This window comes from Hippichthys cyanospilos, chromosome 11 (genome assembly GCF_059441005.1).
Source record: "Hippichthys cyanospilos isolate Australia breed blue-spotted pipefish chromosome 11, RoL_Hcya_1.0, whole genome shotgun sequence".
Taxonomy (NCBI): Eukaryota; Metazoa; Chordata; class Actinopteri; order Syngnathiformes; family Syngnathidae; genus Hippichthys; species Hippichthys cyanospilos.
In genome coordinates this window covers 5,366,518-5,390,114 of record NC_142379.1, presented here as the reverse complement: position 1 = coordinate 5,390,114, position 23,597 = coordinate 5,366,518, and the positions used below count along the sequence as shown (strand labels likewise).

Genomic DNA, 23,597 nt, shown 5'->3' with positions numbered 1-23,597 from the left:
TCTCCTCGTGTATTTCACTGCACTTTCCTAACCCCTCAAAAAAAGTTTGGGCACCCCTGTGTTTGTGTTTCTTTGTAAGAGTAACTATGTATTTGTGTTGTGTGATACGTGTTAGTGTGTCTGTGTCTTTGAGTGGGTGTTTTTGTATGTCTGTGTCAGAGTAACTGTATTTGTCTTGTGTGATATGTGTTAGTGTGCCTGTGTCTTTGAGTGGGTGTTTTTGTGTGTATGTGTGTGTGTTTTGCATGCGTGTGTGTGATTATGAAGCTTTGACTGGCCTTCTCATAACGTTTGGCTGGTTTACTATAAAAGAGTCGATTGACAGGCAGCGCATTCTCCCAAAAGGTTTGTGTGTGTGTGTTGTGTGATATGTGTTAGTGTGTCTGTTTTTTAGTGTGTGTTTCTGTGTGTATGTGTGTGTTTTTGCATGTGTGCGCCTGGCGAGTATGTTGTCTGTGCGTGTACGTCTTTCAGCGGGCTTTTGTGTGTATGTATGCGCATGTCTTAGTCTTTAAGGGTGTGTGTTTGTCTTTTATGTTAGCGCGTGTCTGTCAGAGTCACCGCATATGCGTGTTTGTGCGCCAGCGCAAACTGCAGCCTTGTTGTGGTATCCAAAGTGGAGCGCTGCATGTTGGCGTGTTTCCAGGGCGCTGGAGCTGGCAGTCAAACACAAGACCCACGTGGACACGGTGTTGGCCTATCGGGACAAGTTCTTGCAGACATTTGGCAGGAAGGAGACCAATAAGAGGTTCTTGCAGTACGCCAAAGGGGTGAGCTCAAAGGGCCTCGCACGAATTGATCCAGGCAGCGATTTTTTTTTTTTTTTTTTCGCTAACAACCTCCCGTCGTTTACAAGCTTTTCACTCACGTTTTACACCTTCGATGTGATGCGAACACTCGGGCCTTAATCGCTTCCATACTGCCGATGGAGCTCTAGCTGGTTTCTGTCATTTGCTCAGGTTGAGGTGGACTGGGAAAAAATCCAAGCCAAGATCGAGATGGAGTTGTCCAAAGAGAGAGAGAAATCGGCCAACTCGGCCGTCAGGAGCAGCTTGAACCAGCGGCGTTGATGTCAACAAGAACCCGTGGAGTAAAACCCAAGAACTCCGATCGAACGCAAAAAAAAAAAACAAAAAAAAAAAACCTCCAGGTATTCGGGAATTATTGGTTCAAGATCCGACGTGAATGTTCATTTTAATCGTCATGACATTTCTGCAGCAAAAAAAAAAAAAAACCCTTCGTGGCCTTCCTCTCGCGTCAGATATTTCAGGCTCATCGACAACTTGAACACATTTTGTAACGTAGCAATGCTTGTGATGTGTTTATAGAACATGATAAATATTTTTATAGCCAGGAAACAGCACATAAAAGATTGAGTCTTTTTTGCTGTATTTTTTGCATGTCATTTCCAGAATGTATATTCATGGTAATAATCATATCAATAACATTTCATATTTTTATTTTTGTCAATTGATATCATAAATGAGCGTTTGGGGTTCATTTTAAACGTATTTATTTTGGTACTGCTGTGCGTTAGTACAAAAGAAAGGTCAAACAATTGGGAGTTGGAGTTTATTACGCAATACTTAGTGACATTTTTTTTAAAATCTTTCACTGGCAAATGTCTCATATCCTCATGAGAAGCAGCCTATTCATTTGTGTCCACATTAGTGGACGTTTGTTTTTTGACTCACTGGTGCAACCGTATGTCCTAGTGTGCTCATTAGAAGACATCCTGGCATGTCCAATGATGTCTTTTATGTTTGGTTATTAAATGGATAATTAATAAGGGCCTTAGTGACATTTTTATTGATGCTTGTAATCAATTGCCTCATTTAATTTGAGTAAATGTGATTTTATATATATTTTTTTGTCAAAAACAGAATACTGAAAAAAAAATAATTGAATTTTTTTTAATATTTGGATGAAAAACAAACTTATGCTAGAATGGTTGGCTTCTGTAAGGACGTATTAATACGTCTTTGGGATTGAATGATTTGCTAAACTCATGCTCACACTCTTTTTGTTTTTTTGTTTGTTTTTTCATGAATGTCCCCTCCGTGTCACACATTGACGAAGACGCCACTTTTACATGGCCCACGGTACAACTTTCACGCGGCTTTTTTGAGAGCGCTCGCGCCGTCTCAACGCGTGAGAATTTCACTCAGCGTTGACACCTCTCAAGCCTCGTAAAACGACCGCCACTTTTCTCCGGGGTCACTCCCCCCTCATCTGGCTCTTAAGTGGCTTCTAAACATGGATTTGTGCTTCTAAGTGCTAACCCAATCCACCCGCAGATTCCTCCCGGCCAGAGCGAGGCCATCAGTCATGGTCGGCCAGTGTTGGATTACGCCAAGCCGCCGCCGTCGCGCTACGCTTTTTGCGCGGCTTTCAAAAAAACAAAACCAGACTGCTCTCTAATTGGGAAATGTCCGATAGGATTTTTTTTTTTTTTTTTTTTCTTGTTATGCACGACTCAAAGTAAATGCCATGCTCCTGCTTATTTAATCCAGGCAAGCGGCACATAAATCTCGGAGCCGTGATGTATGTGGTGTCAAAAGTCGTTTTTTGGATTGTTGCAAAAAGGTCACCTCATATTTCATTAGGCAGAAATGGCTGCAGAATGAATGATGCCCCCCCCCCCCCCCCCCCACCACCACCACCACCATAAGAAACAAGAGGCTTTTAAAAGTGTTCATATTTGAACTCATTCAATCCCAAAAACGTATTTTCATGTTTTTCTTTTCTCGTTTGTTTTTTCAGTCCAGACATTCAGTAATCATTTGCTACTAAAAGTAATTGATTACTTTTCCTTATTGATTTTTTTTTTTTTAGGTTGCGTTTTTAGTTTTTATATATTTTTTTTGTTTTGCTTTTGGGAGTCCAGAAATGCATTTAAAAAATGGCAGGCAAATTAAGCTAGTACTTAAGTTCTGAAATAATCTTTGGGTACTAAAAGTAATTTGTTAATTGCCTTTGATTATTTTAAGTATTTTGTTTGTTTTTTAATTCCAGACATTCAGTACTATGTTTCAATTTATGTATGTATAGTTTTTTTTTTTCATTTTTCTAGTACTAGTACTTAGATACTGAAGTATTTTTCCCTATTATTTTAGGTAACTTTTTTTTTATATATATGGTAGGCAAATTAAGAAGCTAGTACTAGTACTTAAGTTCTGAACTAATCTTTAGGTGCTAACAATAATTTAGTATTTTTTTATTAGTTATTTTATATTTTTTTATTTACAAAAATTCAGTACCATGTATCAATGTATGTATTTTTTTTTTTTTTAAATTCTAGTATGAGTACTTACGTTTTGAAGTACTTTTCCCTATTTGTTATTTTAGGTAAGGTTTTTATATATTTTTTAGGAGTCTAGAAATTCAGTACCACGTAATATATATATTTTTTTCATTTTTCTACTCTTGTACTTCTGAAGTAATCTTTAGGGACTTAAAGTAATTGATTACTTTTCCTTATTGATTATTTTAAGTTTACAGTTAGTACCGTGAATGCCAGGACTCAATTGAAAAAAAAAAAAAAAGTGTCCTTTTAAATACATCAAAAGTTTGGAAACACCTTCTACTGATGGTTTTTTTTCCCCTCAAGGTTTTTTTTTTTTTTTTTTTTTTCCCAAAATTCGCTATACAATTATATTTTGTGAACTCCTGTTTGCATTTCCAGAGGGGTCGTGTGGATGTGTACAGTACCAGCCAAAAGTTTGGAAACACCCTCTATAATGACTTCCTTTTGTTACTTAAAAAAAAAAAAAAATGTTGAACTGTAGATGAATTCTGAAGTCATTGGAATTCTTTGGTAAACAACCAAAGAATGTTTTATCATTTCGAGTCTTTAAAGTAGGCACTTTTTGCCCAGATGACAGATTTTTGTACTTTCCCAGTCAGCTTTATGATGTGGATAATGCTTTATGAACTGGAATGACTTTGTGTTTTTTTTTAACCTTTGTGTTTCAGACCATTTAAATTTGAAGGATGTTTGACAAAAATGCAGTATTTATTATAACGATATCATTTATGTTGTATTAAGTTATAACTTTATTTAAATTAGCAGTCCTCAGTAGATTGCAAAAGGCGATCTATCATTTATAGTCATTAACATTTTGAAGAAATTACCAAAAAAAGGGGGAGCAAAAAAAAAAGTTCATTCAAAACACTGCTTTATAATCTCTTCAAAGTAGGCACATTTTTCCCAGATGACAATATAAAAACGTCGTGTATGAAAGTAGAATCTGAGTTTCCAAACTTTTGACTGGTGCTGTACCAGTTGTATTTATTTCTAACATTTGGATGCATTTGAAGCCACTCAAATTTGAACGTTTTTCCAACGTTTTGACTGATACTGTGCGTTTTTTCCTGATTCACTGTACAACTAAATTCAGTATAATTTAACTTAGCCGTCAATTTGATGTCGTATCAGGTCATCGACATAACCTAGGCAGGCGCTCGTTTGCATACCAAAGTCGATTGCGGTCTCTCTTTTATTGTCAACATTCGGTGTTAAAATTGCACTTGCGAGTAAAATCGAAATTAGAAAATAATCGGAGGGAATCGTCTCAGAGCACGTGGTCTCGTTCAGACCGAGTTCCGAGATGTCCTTGGGCTGGGCTGCCGCCCACCCGAGCCCACCAGAACATCCAGTCTGAACTCCCCGGCCCCCGTCTGCGCCCCCCTGCCCCTGCCCGGCCCGCTCGTCTCGTTCCGGGCCAGCAAGTTGTCGTCGGATCGGTCCCGGTGCATCTCCTGCATGCTCTCCTCGTACGTCGGCAAATACTTGACCTCGTCGTAGGCCGGCAGGTTGCAGGTGGAGGCCAAGTCCGCCGAGTTGCACTCGGGGTAGCGGTCCAGCAGGGAGTCCTGGGAGGCGGACGCGTGGCCGTGGAAGAGCGAGGGCTCCTCCCCGCGCTCCTGGTGCGGGTGGCGGCGCGGTCTCGGGCACACGATCCGCTGGATGAAGTAGCCCATGGCGAAGAGCAGCAACAGGATGAGGATGCCCGACAACTTCCGCGTGAACCAGCCCACGTTGTCGAAGAAGATGTGGATCGGGAGCTTGCAGCAGCGGACCGACGAACCGGAAGCGCCGCCTCCGCCTCCGCCGCCGCTCCCGTTCCCGGCGACGACGGGCGGGCAGCACTGCTGGCCGTCGGCGCACTGGAGCTCCCCGCAGCTCCGCAGGGCTTGACACACGGAGAGGAGGCACGCCGAGAAAAGGGTGCCGGTGCTTCCGCCGCGCAGACGGGGGGGCATCGTTGCCGGCTAATTTTCTCGCACCCCCGTCCTGGTAAGCGTGCGGCCCCGGAGCTCAGGTGTTCCTCTCCGCGCTGTCGCGGGATCCGACTCTCACTGCAGCGGGACAGCAGGTGCACCCACCCTCCCCCTTCCTCGCCGTTCTCCCTCCCTCCCCTCCCCTCCCCTCCCAGAAGACCTCCGGAGTGGATCGCTGATGAGGCGTCATGATTTTCTCATGCGGTGAGCTCACGTCCGTTCCTTAGAGCGAATCCACATCTGTGCGTTCCAACTTTGGAGGAGTGAAAAAAAAACTAATTGATTCGTTTTTAATCAAAACACAGTCTTGATTAAATTGGGTGCAGACAGGGGTGGAGCCAGAATTTTTTTGATGTGGTGCCAGCGAGAATCTTTTTTTTTATTATTTTACAATGCACACTCGAGGTTTTCTTAAATCTGATGAATGTATCGCAGATTATCATTTATGACTTTCCCTATTGAAGGTTTATTTTGATATTTTACTTGTATTTTTTTTTCTTTCAAGTCAGACAGACAGGTAAAAAATAGCAGTTTTACTAATTAAAAAAAAGAATAAATCAACCTCAAATGACCAAATCTGTCTCAGGTTTACGTTGCAATTTTTCTTTGTTTCCTCCTAAGTCAGACAGGACAAAAACATGTCCTTTATTTTAATTAAAAAAACAAAAACGAAAGGTACAAAAAAAAACTTCAATTTCTACAGAATTTTTCACGACATAACCCCGCGATAAATGAGTGAACACTATGTTTTAGTTTAATTTAGAATGAATCTCAGGTCGCAGCCGTTTTGCCACTTGCTGTCGACATAAAATGTCATCACACTTGCTCAAGTAATGACCAATCACGGCTCACCTGTTCTGTGTTTCACAAGCTGAACTGTGATTGATTATTACGCGACTGTGGTGTCATTTTCAGTTGACGGCAAGCAACAAAATGGCCGCACCCTGAGATGTATAAAAATGTAATATGTTTAGTTCACTTTTTTTTAAATGCTTTACCTTAACACTTAACTCCTTCACTGCCAATGACGGCTACAGACGTCAATATTTCCCTCATCTAGTCACTATACATTACTGAATATATATCCAATAACAAAGCATTAGCTGCATCAAATAACGGACCTAATTTCCTGGAAGGACATCTCATTCACTGCCAAAGACGGCTATATACGTCAAAGACATTTACAGGAGTTGCATCACTACTTTTACCAGGTTATCTTTACGTATACTCAAGTACAGCGTGTGAGAACTTGTAGAACATTGCTTTAAATACATGTGACTTCCTGAAATACGTTTTAGTTTCATGAACAATGTTTTTCAAAACAAAAGAAAAAAAAAGCCATTTTATTATTTCATTAAACAATCCAAATCAGAACAGCCGTCGAACCCAGTTGATATTTTTGAAAATCTGTTCAACCTCTCAAGCCATTCAAGCCCGTACTGACATCCAAGCCATCATGCTAGCTCGCATTGAAACCTCCCTCTTATTTCCCATTAAATGAAGTGCATTCCGTCTGTGGTGCACAAAGTAATCAGACCTCACATTTGTACTTAGCTTTAAGTACAGTACTTGGGAATACGCTCTTCTTATTGGTCCACCGGAGGAAGTCCCCGAAGAGCCCGCTCTCAGGCTACTTTATACCTTCGCCCGATTCTTGGTGGCCACAGCAAAGTCAAGGCGCCAACGGATCTGCCTCTCTCATAAAAAATGAATAGTCCTTTCCTTGTGGGCTCTTTTGCCCCCCCCTCCTCCTCCCCCCAATTAGCCCAGCGTCCGGACTCACTTTGGAGCGCAGCATCACACTTGAGGAAAATGTCTTTGTATAGCTTTAAAGAACATAACCATAAAAGCGAACGTTTAGTTTAAACGCTCAGCTCAAAGTGTGAATTGCACTGTAATAGCAATAACTTACACAGACGCCATAATAGCTCGTCCAATATGCTCCCAAAATTGGGTTGAGTACAATGCATTCGATAGGGTTAAAATTTAGTCCAAAAAATGCTCACTCATAATGTATTCCTTAAAGAGTATTTGAAAATCGGCTACTTTAACATCCTGTCCGATTAATATGGTCCAAATTTAGCCAAAAAATTGGGTTGAGTACAATGCATCCAATAGGATTAAAATTTAGTCCGGAAAATGCTCACTTATAATTTATTCCTTAAAGAGTATTTGAAAATCGGCTACTTTAATACTAAAATGCTCACTTATAATGTATTCCTTAAAGAGTATTTGAAAATCGGCTACTTTAACATCCTGTCCGATTAATATGGTCCAAATTTAGCCAAAAAATTGGGTTGAGTACAATGCATCCAATAGGATTAAAATTTAGTCCGGAAAATGCTCATTTATAATTTATTCCTTAAAGAGTATTTGAAAATCGGCTACTTTAACATCCTGTCCGATTGATATGGTCCAAATTTAGCCAAAAAGATTGTGTTGAGTACAATGCATCCAATAGGATTAAAATTTAGTCCGGAAAATGCTCACTTATAATTTAATCCGTAATGAGTATTTGAAAATCGGCTATTTCAATATCCCGTCTGATCATTATGGTCCAAAAATTGGATTGTATACAGTGCATCCAACGGGGTCCAAATTTATTACAAAAAATTGTAATTCTTAATTTATTCCTTAAACAGTATATGAAAATCGTCTACTATAATAGCCTCCCCAAATTTAGTCAAAAAATAGAACTGGGGTCCAAATTTAGACTTTAAAAAAACAGTCATTCATAATTTATTCTGTAAACAGTTTTTGAACATCGGCTATATCAATAACCTAGCCAATATGTCCCATATTTAGTCCAAAAATTTGGTTGTGTTCGGTGCATTAAATGAGATCCAAATTTAGACCAGGAAAATGGTCATCCATAATTGATTGTGTAAACAGTATTGGTAATCAACTACTTTAATATCCTGTCCAATATGGCCCAAATTTAGTCTGAAAATTAGGTTGTGTCTAGCAAACTTAATGGGGTCAAAATTTAGACAAAAAAAGGTCATTCATAATTTGTTCCATAAACAGTATTTGAAAATTTAGCCCGAAAATGGGGTTGTGTTCAGCCCATCCAGTGGGGTCCAAATTTAGACCAAAAAAATGCTCATTCATAATTTTTTTCCGTAAACAGTTTATAAAAATGGGCTGCTATAATAGCCTGTCCGATATGGTCCGAATTGTGTCAAAAAATGAAATTGTGTTCAGCATGCTTTAGTTAACTAGCAATTCTTACGTGTTTTTATGCGAATATGTACAAAGTTAGCCGTAGCTAACATCGTTTTTACGTTTGTTTGTTCGACGTCGTGAATTTTTGGTGGAAAGTGTGGATGAAAAGTGCAAGACCACCGTAAACAGTGCAAAGAACTCATTTTTCGTATTTTTTGTGACGCCGCACAAGATTACCGTCTTTTTCGAGATTGGAATTTTCGCCTTTTGTACGCTGAATTTTTCGGAACGGGAGACGTTCGTAAGTGGAGTTACCGCTGTACCTAAAAGCCACATTTGCTCAGATGTCATCATTTGGAAGAGATCTTTCCATCAGCCGTCATTTCTCAACCAGATCCAGACGTTTTTTTCCATCGGAATCAAGTGACGTTTTTATTTTGAACGCGTTACCGACCGAGGATTTCGCCTGACGGCAAGCTTTCCAAAAAAACTTTTTTTTAAGATGACCAAGGTCCGTAAGCATACACACTATTTCTCACGAGGTTTTCGACATGTTATTCCAACTTTATGAGCAACTATTTATTTCTAAAACGAGGTTTGCGAGGGCAAGATACGACCTCGGCAGTCTGGCGGCGCTAATGCACAATACAACAAATCCCATTACTGCAGTTTTACAACATAAAGTTTAGCAGAAGGTCGGCATGATGCGGCCTAATTTATGCAGCATCGTATTTCTTGTCTGTAGTCTGCCTCGATTACGGAAACACGAGCAGGGCTTCTTCTAACCAAATAAACAAATACACAATCGATAGTCGGCGGCTCTGTGAGACGACTTCACAAATCCTTTTTTTTTTTTTTTTTGCTCTCTTTTCCCCGGTCCATATTGTGTAGGGTTTTTCCCGGCACGTCTGCCATTGTGCCTTTCAGCGCAGCTCTTATTGACGTCCGCTGCTATTTTTGATCACAGCTCTCAGCGGCGTAAGTGTTTGAAAACGTGGAGAAAAACGCGCGAGGGAAAAAAATTGAAGCCGATCGGGTTGAGCACGATGGCTTCCCGGCAGCCGCCAGTCATTTCCATACGCTGACTTCTCCATCTTTGTTTTCAATGTTATTGAGCCATAAAACATTTCCTCCAGCTTGTCACTGTCTCCTCCGCGAGGCCCGGCTAACTAACCGCTTCCTGCTCCCCCCCCCCCCCCCCCCCCCCCCCCATAAATACATCCAACAAGTTAGTTCCAGAGCAAATATGACTTTTCCCCCATATTGGAGCTACTTTCATATCAACAAACATCTGCAGGAAATGATTTGAGTGGCTGTCATGAACTATCTCTTTACAATTACTTTTCCGCAGTGTTATTTGGATGCCGAACCAGTGGTTCATTTGTCTATACCCCCCAGTCATCGAGTTCTCGGTTTGAATCCGTCTGTCTGTCTGTCTGTCTGTCTGTCTATCTATCTATCTATCTATCTATCTATCTATCTATCTATCTATCTATCTATCTATCTATCTATCTATCTATCTATCTATCTATCTATCTATCTATCTATCTAGCTAGATAGCTAGATAGATAGCTAGCTAGCTAGCTAGCTAGCATTCATTAAATTGATAGTGAGAAACGCTATTTCGATTTCTTTGTATGTTAAGCACATGTGAAGAAATTGACAATAAACTTGACTTTGACTTTGACTTTGACTTAAAATTAGTTAATTCTAAGATGTAGTTATTCTACTATCTATCTATCTATCTATCTATCTATCTATCTATCTATCTATCTATCTATCTATCTATCTATCTATCTATCTATCTATCTATCTATCTATCTATCTATCTATCTATCTATCTATCTATCTATCTATCGAGCTAAGTTGGCTATCTGGCTGGCTAGCTAGCTAGCAAGTTATCGGACGGTCAGTCGTGTTAGCTGGCTAAATAGTTATAGCTATAGCAAGTTAGCTAAGTATGACTGGCTAACTAGGCATAGACCCAACTAATATTATTTCTTTATTTCGATCCGTGTCTCGGTCAGTCGCGTTAGTTGGCTGGCTAGCTTGCTAGCTAGTTCTTGGCAGCAGCACATGTAGACAATATAGCTTAAGTACAATAATTATTTAGTATTATAATAATAATAAGTATAACATATTTTCAAAAATTAACAATGTTAACATACTTTCTGTCACTGTATATTTTTTTCTAAAGTTCAACATAGTGTGCTTTTTTTTCTTTACACAAAAGAAACTTTTTGGGGTCAGATGAATCATGCTGAAGCCATCCTGCAGGGCGGCAGCGTGGAGTTGATGATTTGCGTCGCAAACCAAGCAAAACCCAAGGAACTCGGCTGGGTCCATTAACAAAATTCGAGGCCCAACAGGGCTTTCTTTGTTTCATAATTAATGCAAACGTGATAAGCGTGACATCGAGCACCAGGGTGGCCTGCGCATCAATGTCTCTGACATGAAAATGAAGGCAGCCATTCATCATAGCGCCAGCCTAATGGAGCCCGTAAGGCTGAATTATTAAAGCACAACAAGAAACCTTTGTGCCAGATTAATGGATGCCTGCGTTTATTACAGCGCAATACTACGCTCAGCGTGTTATCATTGCACATACAGTACACCGGCTGTCTGCGTCAGATGATCCATCCGTTCCGTTAATGCAGCAAGGGAACAGGATGACTTTTGCGCAAGTGGCCAGTGAGCGCATTGACTTCTTATTCACAAATTAATAAATTCTCATACAGTGGACTACTGCTTTGGGGATTGGGATCGGTCGGCCGTACTGGGAATAGCGAAAATCTACTCGTACAATTGATGGCTGCTACGAATGCATTGAAAAAACATGTCTAAATATATATATATATATATATATATATATATATATATATATATATATATATATATATATATATATATATATATATATATATATATATATATATATATATATATATGTGTGTGTGTGTGTGTGTGTGTGTGTGTGTGTGTGTGTGTGTATATATATCTATCTATCTATATATACATATATATATATATATATATATATATATATATATATATATATAGATGTGTGTATATGTATGTATATATGTATACACATATATCATTATTATTATTATTGTTGTTATGACAATTATAAATGTAAAAAGAAATGGACATTTGTGCATTGCGTATGTATATATGTGTGAGTATGTATATATGTATATACAGTATATATATATATATATATGCATATGTGTGTGTATGTATTTATATATGTATAAACATATATTAATATTATTATTGACGTTGTTATGACTATTGTAGGTGTAAAAAGAAATGTACATTTGTGCACTATGTGTATATATATATATATATATATATATATATATATATATATAGTAACAATAAAAAATGCAAAAGACATTTTATGTATATATATAATAATAATACATATCGTCTTATATGATTTTTGATTTTCCCTTTCAACCAGGACAGAGAGGCATAGTCGCAACAAGTTGTTTCCTGACGAGCGCCGGGACCCCCACGCGTGGGCGTTATGTCCGTATTCCCCCGGGCTTGAACTTCTAATAGAAAGCAGGGCCTGTAGTGAGTCGTCTTTTGTGCGAACATAGAAAAGTCCCGCACCGCAGCTATTTCACACCCACGTACTTCCTCTCGCCTTATCGGCCGCTTCGCCTTGGCGTACGTAAAGAGACGGCGTACTTCCATCGGGGGCCGCCTTGTAAAGTTTTTTTATGTGGCGCAATGAAGCCTGATGTGATAAATGGGAACGGGATGGGATGACACAGGACCAAGGTCACCGAACGGACCGCGTGAACTTGGACGCGGTTTCCCCCAAATGTGTAGCTGTTGGCCTAACGACTTTATTTGAGATGAAAAACAGCTCTCGGAGGCCCAGGAAAAAAACAAAAAAACCTTAACAAAGCGAGGGCGTCTCGAGGGAACGTCTCTGGGAAGCTTGTGCTGAGCTTTGCGTTTTGACGGAGCGGGGAAATAACCGTACGAGACCGCTTTTATGGCCTTCCCATACTGCGATACCCCGCCCCCCTCCCCCCTTTGATGGCTTAGCGCACTAAGTGATGTGACTCAGCATCATTTATGTCTGTTCAAGTCTGATTGTCTGCAAAGGAGTCTTGGGTCGGGGGGACTCAAATCATCTTTTCCTATTGAAAGAAACGGGACGTCTAAGACAACCTGTCCAGCGAGCGGCAGCTGGGGATGACTCACATCCTGGATGCCGGACACGGCAGACAGACACCTGGCGGCTATATATAGGGTAAACCACATGCTTTCGAGACCGGAGGCCAAGGGCCGGGGATTTTGGATTCCCCTCCCTCCCCCCTCGCCTCCTCAGAGCCGACCCTGCTGAATTAGGCAGAGCGACTGCGATTCGGAGCCCCAAAAAGGCCTTTAGAAACCAATGAGGCATCAAAGAGGGAATGCAGGGAAGTCATGATGCGGAACGTCATGTGAAGAGGGAAATGAAGCGGTAGGATGGGTGTGTGTGGGGGGGGGGGGGGGGGGGGGGGGGAGTTCACCTCCAGCACAAATTTAGTTTTGGATTACCTCTGTTCTTTCAAATAATGGGGCGCACCCCCTTGGATTGTATAGGGAAATGAGCCTTGCTTTTTCACTGTATTGTGTAGTTGCACATCTATGCCACCGGGTGGTGCAATGGCGCTCTCATTGTCAAAAGTCTGCGCGGGAGTTTGAAATGTTTTCAATCGCTGTTAACATTTTTTTTGCTGCGTGAAATGTTTTCTCTTTCCTTGTGGAGGCTTTGCAAAAAATAATTCTGGTTTATGGCATATCTCAGCAGATCTAATATAATGCTTTTTGAATGCTGTGACAGGGATTGTACTTTATTTTCAAATCAAGAGCAAATCAATTGGAATATGCAGAAACTTGCACAATTATTATTCTATATATATTTGTGCTGTCAAGTTATTTAAAAGTCTTCACTAATTAATTAAAAACTCTTCCTGGATTAATTATGATTTTTAACAGCTATTTTACATCCAAGCATGTAGCATATTTTCTGGGTAAAATCTTGGAATTCATGAAAATGGAAATGGGATTAATTTAATTTGCGATAGCTTTCTTGGTTCTTTTATTGTGATTCTTTTGCTTCAAAATACAACTTAAAAAAGAAATCTGACTCATCAGTGAAGGCATTTTTCTTCCTTAGTTTATATTTATTCATATATATATATATATATATATATATATATATATATATATAAAATTGTGTTATTGTGCATTTTTGTAAAACGTTGTATGCCTTCATTTTGTTCCTCATGTTATATATGGTTGTGCACTCTTGTCATTTATGATGCAATTTTCCGTCAGATGAGTCAGAAATAAAACAGATGATGTTACACAATCTATTTTCCGGGGTTGCCGAATAAAATCCGCCTAGAAATATCAATACAAATGTGGTCACAAGGTTTGCGCTTGTTAGGCGGTACTTTGCTGAAAAATCTACGGTAAAAAAATAAAAGGTTTTGAACCACTTATTCCCTCAAAATGTTACACAAAACTGCACCAAACCGTTTGAGCTAAATTTGTATTTTTCATCTCAAGCAAATGAAAAAAAGAACAGATCCTTCACTTCCATTTCAGAGCAAACGATCAAAATAATCACACCATGCTCCGCCCACATTATTAAATAGCGTTACCTTTTTCAATGATGTTCGCCTTGTGTAATATGTTTTTCCCGCCAAGTGTTTTACCTGTTTTATCTCTGGCACATATGTCGCAAAATAAGTTGCTTCATGTTCCAATTAATTTGCTCATAATTTGAAAAGACAAATATACTGTTGCCGCCGCGACATAAAAAGCGTTTAATTGACCTGATGAACAAAATACAAGCGTTGTTAGCTTCTAAAAGGCAAGTAAGGACCAACCACCGGAGCATTGTCCCACGACCTCAGTTTTTGCTACATGGTGGGGACCAAATCTCGGGTTTAACGGTCTTTGTGAGGACCTCTTGTACTTCTGAGGGGGCGTTTTGGTGGACATCACAAGTATTTGAGGGTCAAGACTTGTTTTTAGAGTACAGCTGTGAAATGAATTTTGGTTGAGGTTAGGGTAAGGGACGCGTGGTGTATTTTGAGCCTTGATGTTACATGTACGCATGATGGGTACGGAGAATCATTGTTATGTTAAGTAACAACAATAGTGAAAGTTATAATAGGATAGGCTATCTTTTGTGATGGTTGAGGATGGAGATAGTTACTAGGAATTTAATTATGTCAATGAGATGTCCCCACTATGATGGAAAACCCGTTTGTGTTTGTGTGTGTGTTTCATGGATAATGAGTCCACAATCAATAAGGGATCATATCTCCCCAAGATAAGTGAGATCATGCTTTCCAAATAGGTTGGTGCATCTGTAAAAAAGAAAAAAAAAAAAAAAAAATCTAGATCGTTTGTAATGGTATAGAATGACATCGCATGAAAGGGAAGGCTACAATTTATTAGAAACACACACTAAACACTGCAACTGTCCGCCTCTAATATTACAAGCACAGTAATAATTTCTTTAATGGACTGAAGGTACCACAAGCAAATATATAAATTCATTATCGGTTATTAAATTGTAAAAGCAAGTGTCAAAACTTAAAACAAAATACTTATTTTAATTACTGTCATAAATCAAAACGTGTTACTGGTGTTTGTACATACTGTACAATAAAGAGCAAAGTAATATGTGGGCTCAATATTTGGCAAACACACTTTTCTTATCTTACAACCTATGGCGGTTTGTTAATTATCGAACCCACTTAGAATAAACATTTTCCTTGGGTAACGTGACCTGCTGCATTCTTAATAACCAACAAAGAATTTAAAGAGGAAGTCAGTCCAAAATTATTCAAAAGCCACAGTGATGTCATTTGATGGCGACAGTAAATGGCAAAATGGCCGCCCTCTGAAATGGATTAAAACATAAGGAATATCAATCTCAATGTCGCATTTAGATGTGTTAGGCCCAATTTATCACGAAGTAAAATTTTGACTTGTCTTTCCCTTTAAATAATTTGGAATTAATGAAATTATGAATGCAAAACATCTTCGTTCTGCTTAGAGTTTCTGCTACGAGAACTTTTTAGGATCAGTTCCCTCAATCGTGTTCGGTTCGAATGCTCTTTGGTGATATTGCTGTCTGCAGTGACATCTGCTGGCCATCAGATGTATTGCAGGCCGACGTGGCAACGGGTTTTCCCGCTCAAAATGACCCAGTTTCGATCCGTTGGTCTTCAAACCAGAGAGAGAAAAAAAAATCCTCACTGAAAGCGATCAACAAAATATATTCAAAGTCAATTGCTTAATTCATCTGTTTTATCAACTCCATCAAGTTTTTGAGTATATTGTGTGTTGTGGTCATAAAAATATTATACTGTAAACACCTAATGGAATCCAACATATGGACACAAGTCATATGAAAAATAAAACACAATTATTTCAGAAAATTCTGGAATTTTCAACATGAAATAAACAGAACTCATGTAAATTCATTTATTGCTAATCATGACTGAGGAATCATTTATATGATGATTATTTTTATGAATTACATTTTTTTAAATCAAAATTTATTTTCAGTAAATTCGTTTAAGAAGTATGTATCATACAAGAACTTATGACACAATGTACTGTGATTAAACAATCAAATATTGCCAGGATAACATACAAATGAATCATAGTTGTGGTTATAGTTTGCAAAGGAATGCTTCATACTACAAATATTTTGTCACATTTAGGTTCATCTTAATTTGCTCAAAAGATTTGAGAGCGATTATGGGAAAAATAACACATGCTTTTATTTGTAATATCATGATTCAGACATACAATTATCCTCTGATTTTAAAACCTGACATTTTTTCGAACGATTAACAGCAACAAAACACTTCTTTTCGATTTACGAGAACATTGATTGGAACATGAAGAATTGCATTGCTAAATTGTGTTTGCTCAATTAATACACGTTGATTAATTTTGTTTTAGGGAATTGTGGCTTTGTTTTTGTTACGTTTTAAGCAAGAAATAGGACAGGTGATTTATTTTCTGGAGTTGCTACCGATGTAGCTTCAAATTTAGATCAATCAGACGTCGATTGCACAGAACTGTTTTAATTCTTTTGTTTAATGAAACAATTTGCATTATACTCTGACATTTTTTAACAATTTCACCTAGATGGTATACACACGGAACGTTTTGGTATATCTCATTCATCATTTAGCACATTTGCTTGGTCTTGTTGAAACGTTTCCGTTGGGCGTTGTGCACATTTGCGCATGACCCTGACGAAGAAATTACGAAATTTGGCCAATGATCATTTCCAGCAAACGATTGCGAAACATAATTCGACGGAAGCCAGCCCGAAAAGGGAAAACGAGTCGAAGGAATGACGAAGGGACTTCCGCTTTTCGCGCCTTAAATTTGAGCGGCAAAGCTCCGCGTCTCCATTCCATTCTTGGAGACGAACCGAGACGGCTTTTTTATTTCGGACTCCCGTCGTCCTCTTGACCGTCAAAAAGATGAACGCTGGAAGCCTGCAGAAGACTTTGATGGCGATGGCCGTGCTGGCGGCCGTGGTCGCGAGCGATAACGGAGGTGAGTCGTCGCGGATTTCCATTTGCTCTTCCCCGGAAGCCTCAACGACGACGCTAAAATTTGGACTTTGTCTTACAGTGGGGAAGCCCGTTAAATGCTGCACCAAGGTCAGCAGCAAGGAGATCACAGAAGAAGTTTTCGCTTTCCAAGTGGAAATCCCGCAGCCGCCATGCCTGCCCGCCGTCATGTAAGTTGTGCAAAACATACATTTTATAGCCGTTTAGCTTTTTTTTTTTTTGCATTTTAGCATAAGCATCCCAACAACCTAAAAGTGCCGATGCAATCACGTTGGGTGTTTAAGCGGACGATTTTTAAAAATTGACAAATTAATGCGTGAAAATTGCATATGATTTTTCTGAGTTAAATTGGAGTGACTTATGATATGCATTTCATATGAATTACCTTAAGAAATCAAATAAAATAGTTTAAAAGAATCAATTTTGTCTATCTATCTATCTAGATAGCTAGCTAGCTAGCTAGCATTTATTAAATTGAGTTAAAATGAGTTAATTCTAAGATGTAGTTATTTTACTATCTATCTATCTATCTATCTATCTATCTATCTATCTATCTATCTATCTATCTATCTATCTATCTATCTATCTGTGTTTGTGTGTGTGTGTATGTATGTAACAATAAAAAATGCAAGAGACATTTTATGTATATTAAATATAAAAAATATCATATCAATGTAAAATAAATAATTAACAAACAAATAAAACAAATTCATGTAATAAACTATCAATTAAAAATATAAAATATAACCACCACATAAAATTGTGGTGTTGAACCAACTGCAAACTGATATGAAGCTGCCATTCAGGGATTTCCCAAAAGTTCCAAATGGCCACCATACCTCTGATAAGTCCATATTTGTATACCACTGTTTAAAGTCACACATTTAAAAAGAAACAAAACGATTGAATAAATTGACCAGTTTCAGTGTTATTAGAAACATTTTAATCTAAAAACTGTGATGTTCAAACACAGGACTAAAATATATATTTTTTTACTCTTACAATTTACATTTTTAAATTTATATAGGGAAATAAAAAGCTGATAATGCACTGTAAAATGCACTGTAAAAACTCCTGATATTTTTCCCTGCGATTTTACAATACAATAAAAATAAGAAAAAAAAATCTCACTACAAATTGTTGTGATCCTCCAGCTTCTACACCAAAGACGGCTACCACTGCGCTCAAATCCGCGCACCCTGGGTCATGGAGAAGACCACCGCCATCAGGTGAGTGGCACCCTCCTCCCGTTCTCCTCACCGTCCGCCAGTCATCTTCATCTTCATCTTCTCATGTCCACCTCACAGAAGGGCGGCCGTCGCTCGAGCTTTGACCACCAGCTCTCCATCTTCGACTTCATCCTGAGCGCCGTCCTCTTCGTCATCTCCACAAGCCTCTGTAGTCTCTTCAAATTATTTATTTCTTTTAATTTAACTCAATAACAGTCTTTATTTATTGTCAAATATTGCACCCTTAACTTATATTTGTGTCCTTTGAAAAAGCAAGCTGTCTTTTAAAAGATTGCTTTTTATCGCGTAAAAAAACGATAGCAGCATTCTTGTAAGTAAATGGAACATGATATCGTCATTTATTTATTTAAAGATTGATTTTAATGTCATGTTTGTAATGAAAGGAGTCAGGTAAGCTAATTTCAACACAATAGTTCATGTTTTGTCCAATGTTTGTGTGAACTTCACTTGCACGCCAAAGGTAAAAAGAGAATACGTCTTTTTTGACGAATAACATCGTCTGTGTCTACTTTTTTCTTCTAATTCCACAAATTTCCCTGTAAATGGAGCAGTACACCGACAGTTTTTTTTTTTTTTTTTGTGGCATGGGTACCACATGTGATGCAAGGGCTCTCCCTAGTGGAAAGAATCATTGTTTACGACGGTACAGTTCCGTTGTACTTTGCATTTACATAAATCATTGATAATGTTTATTTTTGAAGATGTATTTGGTGAATTTTACACCACAAATCAGTGCCATTTTCATCCCCATGATATATACTGCTATACAGTAAATACGCTACATTGATGACAAACCCGGAAATGACGCAATTAGCCATTTTGGCCCCTGTTAGCTATACATTTATGCTTTATTTTTTTATTTATTTTTTAATCTTTTTTTCATTTCGGTTCATTTGGACAGCGAAAAAAGCCCGAGTTTCTGTCCTTTTCTTGCTCGGATCCATTTCAAATTCTTCAAAACGAAAACTTCTACGCGATGACGTCACGACCGGGTTCGCTCAACCCGGAAGCGCGGCGAGTGAGCCGAATTCGATTTTTGCGTACTATCGGAATTGTAGAAATGTAGTAATTGGAATCTTGTCGGTAAATAATTAATATATAAAATACATATGATGTATTTGATATAATTGATAAATATGTAATAAAAATGTATAATAAAAAAACCACACAAAAACCTGTTTTGCTTGTTATAGGCTTCCCTTAAAAAACAAACAAACAAAAACAAAAGAAAACACCCAAGGAATTCGACTCATTAAAAAAAAAAAAAAATCACCTCACCACTTTACTGATTGAAAAAAAATGCTTTATTACAGTAAGAAGAAATAAATTACAGCCAAGGAAATAAATAATAAATAATAAATAAACAACTGATAAATAAACTGTTAGCTATTCGGGCTTGAGCTTTACTTGCGGTGGTCTCCCGAGGAGATGTAGCCCATGGCTCGGTTGATGGTGATTGCCCGGAAGCGGAAGCCTCTCATCATCTTGCACATGTCAAGTCGGTTGCTGAAGCTGTTGTCTCCCCACTTATGGGGCGGGGCCTCCAGAAAAAAAGCACATTTTGTTTATTTTTTCTGACTAAATGTTTGAGCAAGGACTGGTAGTTCCAAAAAAGGAAAATGCAAAGCACGTAAAACTACTGATGCTTTATTTTTAAAAAAACGCCTTACTATACTGTATGTTGTTTCTTTTGGAAAAAAAAAAAAGAAAAGTCTCACAACACGTTTTTTGGGGAGGTGCCTTACTATACATTGTCTTTTTTTCACTCACACACAAAAAACGCCTTACTTTACATAGTCTTTTATTTATGTATTTTTTTAACCACAAAATCAGCTTACTTTACAAGAAAACGCCTTACTATAAATATTTTGTCATCCATCCATCCATTTTCTATAGCCACTTATCAATTTTTTTTCAACCCACACAAAAACGCAATATTATACACAGTCTTCTTCTCCCCAAAACACCTTACTATACATTATCTTCCAGAAAACCCGAGCTGGGAACTGGGACACAAACATTGACACAAACTGGGACTCAAACAACTAGAAGTATTTTAAAAAAAATATAAACAATTACCTCTGCATAGGTTATCCCTCCATTTACTCTCAGGAAACAGTTCTGTGAAAACAAACAAAAACAAAGAACATGTCAAGCCATTTAATTAATGTTTATGAAATAAGAACCCACCAAATGCTTTATTACATTTTAATATACATTATGATTTTTCCCCACATTATCTCAATTTAAATAGTCTTTTATTTTCTTTTTCTGAAAAAAAATCTTTAATTTCATGGTTGGAAAAACAGATAAAAAAAAACAAAGCAAAGTCTTACTATATAGTCTTTTTTTTTAAAACAATGTCTTGATATACATTGTCATTTTTTTTGTATGTCTCAATGTATAGCCTTATTTCTTATTCTAAAAAAAAGTCTTAATTTGTATGTTTAATTTTTGAAAACACATAAAAACAAAAAAGAATCCATTACAAAAACAAAAAAAAAAGTCTTACTATACATGGTCGTTGTTTTTTAAACATCATACTATACATTGTCAATTTTTTTTCCACACTGTACAGTCTTTTTTTTTTCTTCAAAAAAACGTCTTAATATTCATGGTTGGATTAAAACAACACACACACACAAAGAAAAAAAGAGCCTATACATCATGGTTATGTTCTTTTTCCAAATAAAATTAAAAAAAAAAATTGAGAGAAATTTTTGTGTGTTTTTGGTGAATATATATATATATATATATATATATATATATATATATATATATATATATATATATATATATATATATATATATATATATAGGAACGCTTAAGTTTTTTGCCAAAAGAAATTGGTACCTTGAGGCCGTGGATAATTTGGAGAATGGGGTTAAGGAGAGCTGTTTCTTCTTGGGGGCTTCTGAGCGTCAGCTTGAGGTAGGACTGAATGAGAGCTTCGTAGTAGACTATGTCCTTCATGATGTTCATCACACACTCTCGCTGTCAACCATAAAATGCTTTTTTCATCATGTCTTCACCAACGTAGGCGAAATGTGTGTGTTCTTTATGTCACCTCTAAAAACAAAGAGAAACTCCACTTACCTCACTGAAGGATGTGTTCCTTTGTGGCCCGCAAATGGAATTCTAAAGTGGAAAAAAATAGTGTCAATGAGGTAGAAAATAATATACACAACGAAATATAGCATGTACTCTGGTGTTCGTGTCCACTGTTGTGTCCATTCTGTCTCTGCAAGACAGTAAAATAAGCGCCTACCACCCAAATGCATAAAATATAATTGAAAAATAAGATGTCCCCTTTTGAGGACATTAGGACTTAGTTGTGTAGTTTCAACGGGTCAAAAGAGAGAGATTAAAAACAAATGTCCACTACAGTGGACGCAAAGGAAAAGGTCTAGGATAACACACAAACACCATAATTCCCATTTGACAACAAAAATAAGTGTCACCTGTTGCATATCAGGTGCGCAGGCATGAGGCGTCCCTGCCGAGCTGCTCACGTTGACTTTGTCAGAATTGACGCCGTAACACAAAACGTCCTTTAAAACAACGCAGCAAAAAACACACATACATCAAATAAATAAATTCATAATAAATAAATAGATAGAAACAAACAAATAAACAAATACATAAATGAATAAATAAATACATAATAATAATGATTACGGATGGGACACGATCTTGTGGCATTTCTCCACGCAAAACACAAGCACAATTTTTCCAGGCCAGCCAACGATTCAAAATAAACTTTACCATACCTAACCTAATATATATATATATATATATATATATATATATATATATATATATATATATATATATATATATATATATATATATATAAATCACTAACAAAAACCAGTTCAGATGCGTTTGTGTTTACATTTGCACGCTAAATTGTAATTTTCAATGCAGTATAATAATAGTAATAATAATAATAATAATAATAATAATAATAATAATAATAATAATAATAATAATAACCTGCATACTTACACTGCCGAGAATCCCTGTGATATTCGTCAAGAGGCTCATAAAGAGTTTGGAGCAGGTCAGGCATTCTTCCGCGTTAAGTTCCAAGTGCAGCGGCACCGACGTGGACATGCGCCACTTGAGCGTGGACGTAACCACCAAACAGCTGATCACGTCTGAGGAGGCAAGAAAAAATATATAATAATTCAACTTTTTTCACATATGCATTCAAAAAAACATGCCAACTCACAGAAATAAAAGTTTGTCATGTTTGCACTGAGTGTTGAATGAAGCGCCTCCTTCTTAGCAGCTGCCTTTATATATTGCTCTCCGGATCACCCTCAAGGGGGATATTCCCTCCCCCGTCGTGGAGAGTGAAAGATAAAAAAAAAGGAAACCCAAAAGCATTATGTCATTTTTACAAAAGCGCAAAAAAAAAAGGAAGTTATTGTTTTGAATACTAGATGTTGATAAAAGTGGCGCTGACTAATGATGAGCAGACAGCCAGTGCAGAGGCGGTTTGCGACCGCCGGGTTTCGAGTGGCGAACGTTTCAGTAACAGCAACGCTTCTTCATTTTTTTTTTTTTCGCTCCAGGGGGCGCTCAAGAGTCTTCAGATTATTTGACAATTATTAGGACTAAAAAGAACATGTGCGTCTGTACCTTGCTGGAATTAAATGCAACTAAAACGTACACTGGCAACAAAATGGAGATTCAAAATGAAAGTACACTTACAATTCGGTTGGAGATCATTTTTAAGAACAACACATTTGCATTTCGTCTCGAAGATCTGGGTTTCACTCATAACTCAGGGGATTTTTTTTTTGTGAGTGCAGCATATTTTAATTTAATCACTTAAGTACAGTATTTTACATTCCTGCATTTATTTATCCCCTGGGGGAAATTTTGACCCAACTAGAACTTTTTGATGTTTTCATGTGTGATATAAAGGAAAAGTATACAAAAAAACAATAGGATGCTAAAATATCGCATAGAGTGTGAAAACATAATGATTTTCAATATGCCGTCTCTTCTAAATGCATGCAAACGGGAGGTCGAGAGGTACGCCCTATAGATGTCAAACTTAGCCCATGTCGGGCTCTTTTACTGCCAATCAAAATTGGAAAGATTCTCAATTTTGGAAAATCCAGTGTTTTACCAGCATTTACCCCGATTTTTGCATGAATCCTTTCAACGGCAAATAGCGAATGCGACGCAATAGAAATTTTTGCGTTGACACCCCAAAACCACCGGGTGCCGCTATCGGTCAAAGTATGACATTTGCAC

The 23,597-nt window shown here is 37.7% G+C and overlaps 4 protein-coding genes across 5 annotated transcripts in view; 2 read left to right on the top strand and 2 right to left on the bottom strand.

Annotated features, from left to right (window-relative positions):
• ift80 (intraflagellar transport 80 homolog (Chlamydomonas)) overlaps nucleotides 1-1,789 on the top strand; it is a 45,028-nt gene extending 43,239 nt beyond the window's left edge. For both annotated transcript variants that reach the window (XM_088428326.1, XM_088428327.1), the window contains exons 19-20: nucleotides 647-770; nucleotides 960-1,789. In XM_088428326.1, coding sequence (XP_088284452.1) covers nucleotides 647-770; nucleotides 960-1,070 — 235 coding nt within the window. In that variant the 3' untranslated portion in view covers nucleotides 1,071-1,789. The remainder of the gene's footprint in view (nucleotides 1-646; nucleotides 771-959) is intronic.
• A 2,696-nt stretch (nucleotides 1,790-4,485) lies between these two features.
• On the bottom strand, nucleotides 4,486-5,347 carry c15h3orf80 (chromosome 15 C3orf80 homolog). Its single transcript, XM_088428328.1, has one exon. The coding sequence runs from the start codon at nucleotides 5,263-5,265 to the stop codon at nucleotides 4,594-4,596; it is 672 nt and encodes a 223-aa protein (XP_088284454.1). The 5' UTR covers nucleotides 5,266-5,347; the 3' UTR covers nucleotides 4,486-4,593.
• A 10,836-nt stretch (nucleotides 5,348-16,183) lies between these two features.
• Nucleotides 16,184-19,399, top strand: LOC148415535 (uncharacterized). The gene is made up of 4 exons (XM_088427973.1): nucleotides 16,184-17,058; nucleotides 17,137-17,245; nucleotides 18,230-18,304; nucleotides 18,383-19,399. Exons 1-4 carry the CDS (start codon nucleotides 16,983-16,985, stop codon nucleotides 18,438-18,440), a joined length of 318 nt encoding a protein of 105 aa, XP_088284099.1. The 5' UTR covers nucleotides 16,184-16,982; the 3' UTR covers nucleotides 18,441-19,399.
• Nucleotides 19,400-19,633: 234 nt separating this feature from the next.
• il12a (interleukin 12a) lies at nucleotides 19,634-22,779 on the bottom strand. Its single transcript, XM_088427890.1, has 6 exons — nucleotides 22,335-22,779; nucleotides 21,788-21,877; nucleotides 21,423-21,464; nucleotides 21,180-21,320; nucleotides 20,405-20,446; nucleotides 19,634-19,866 (listed from the first exon to the last, which is right to left on the bottom strand). Exons 1-6 carry the CDS (start codon nucleotides 22,440-22,442, stop codon nucleotides 19,729-19,731), a joined length of 561 nt encoding a protein of 186 aa, XP_088284016.1. The 5' UTR covers nucleotides 22,443-22,779; the 3' UTR covers nucleotides 19,634-19,728.
• Nucleotides 22,780-23,597: the final 818 nt, after the last annotated feature.

Bases quoted from the DNA above. Each gene is read 5' to 3' on its own strand.
- il12a (XM_088427890.1), bottom strand. From the start codon at position 22,442: ATGTCCACGTCGGTGCCGCTGCACTTGGAACTTAACGCGGAAGAATGC. The intron at 21,321-21,422 runs GTAAGTGGAGTT...TATGGTTGACAG, and splicing joins GGAACACATCCTTCAGTGAG to CGAGAGTGTGTGATGAACAT. The intron at 19,867-20,404 runs GTAATTGTTTAT...TTTTTTCTGGAG, and splicing joins GAGGGATAACCTATGCAGAG to GCCCCGCCCCATAAGTGGGG.
- LOC148415535 (XM_088427973.1), top strand. From the start codon at position 16,983: ATGAACGCTGGAAGCCTGCAGAAGACTTTGATGGCGATGGCCGTGCTG. The intron at 17,059-17,136 runs GTGAGTCGTCGC...TTTGTCTTACAG, and splicing joins GGTCGCGAGCGATAACGGAG to TGGGGAAGCCCGTTAAATGC. The intron at 18,305-18,382 runs GTGAGTGGCACC...TCCACCTCACAG, and splicing joins GAGAAGACCACCGCCATCAG to AAGGGCGGCCGTCGCTCGAG.
- c15h3orf80 (XM_088428328.1), bottom strand. From the start codon at position 5,265: ATGCCCCCCCGTCTGCGCGGCGGAAGCACCGGCACCCTTTTCTCGGCG.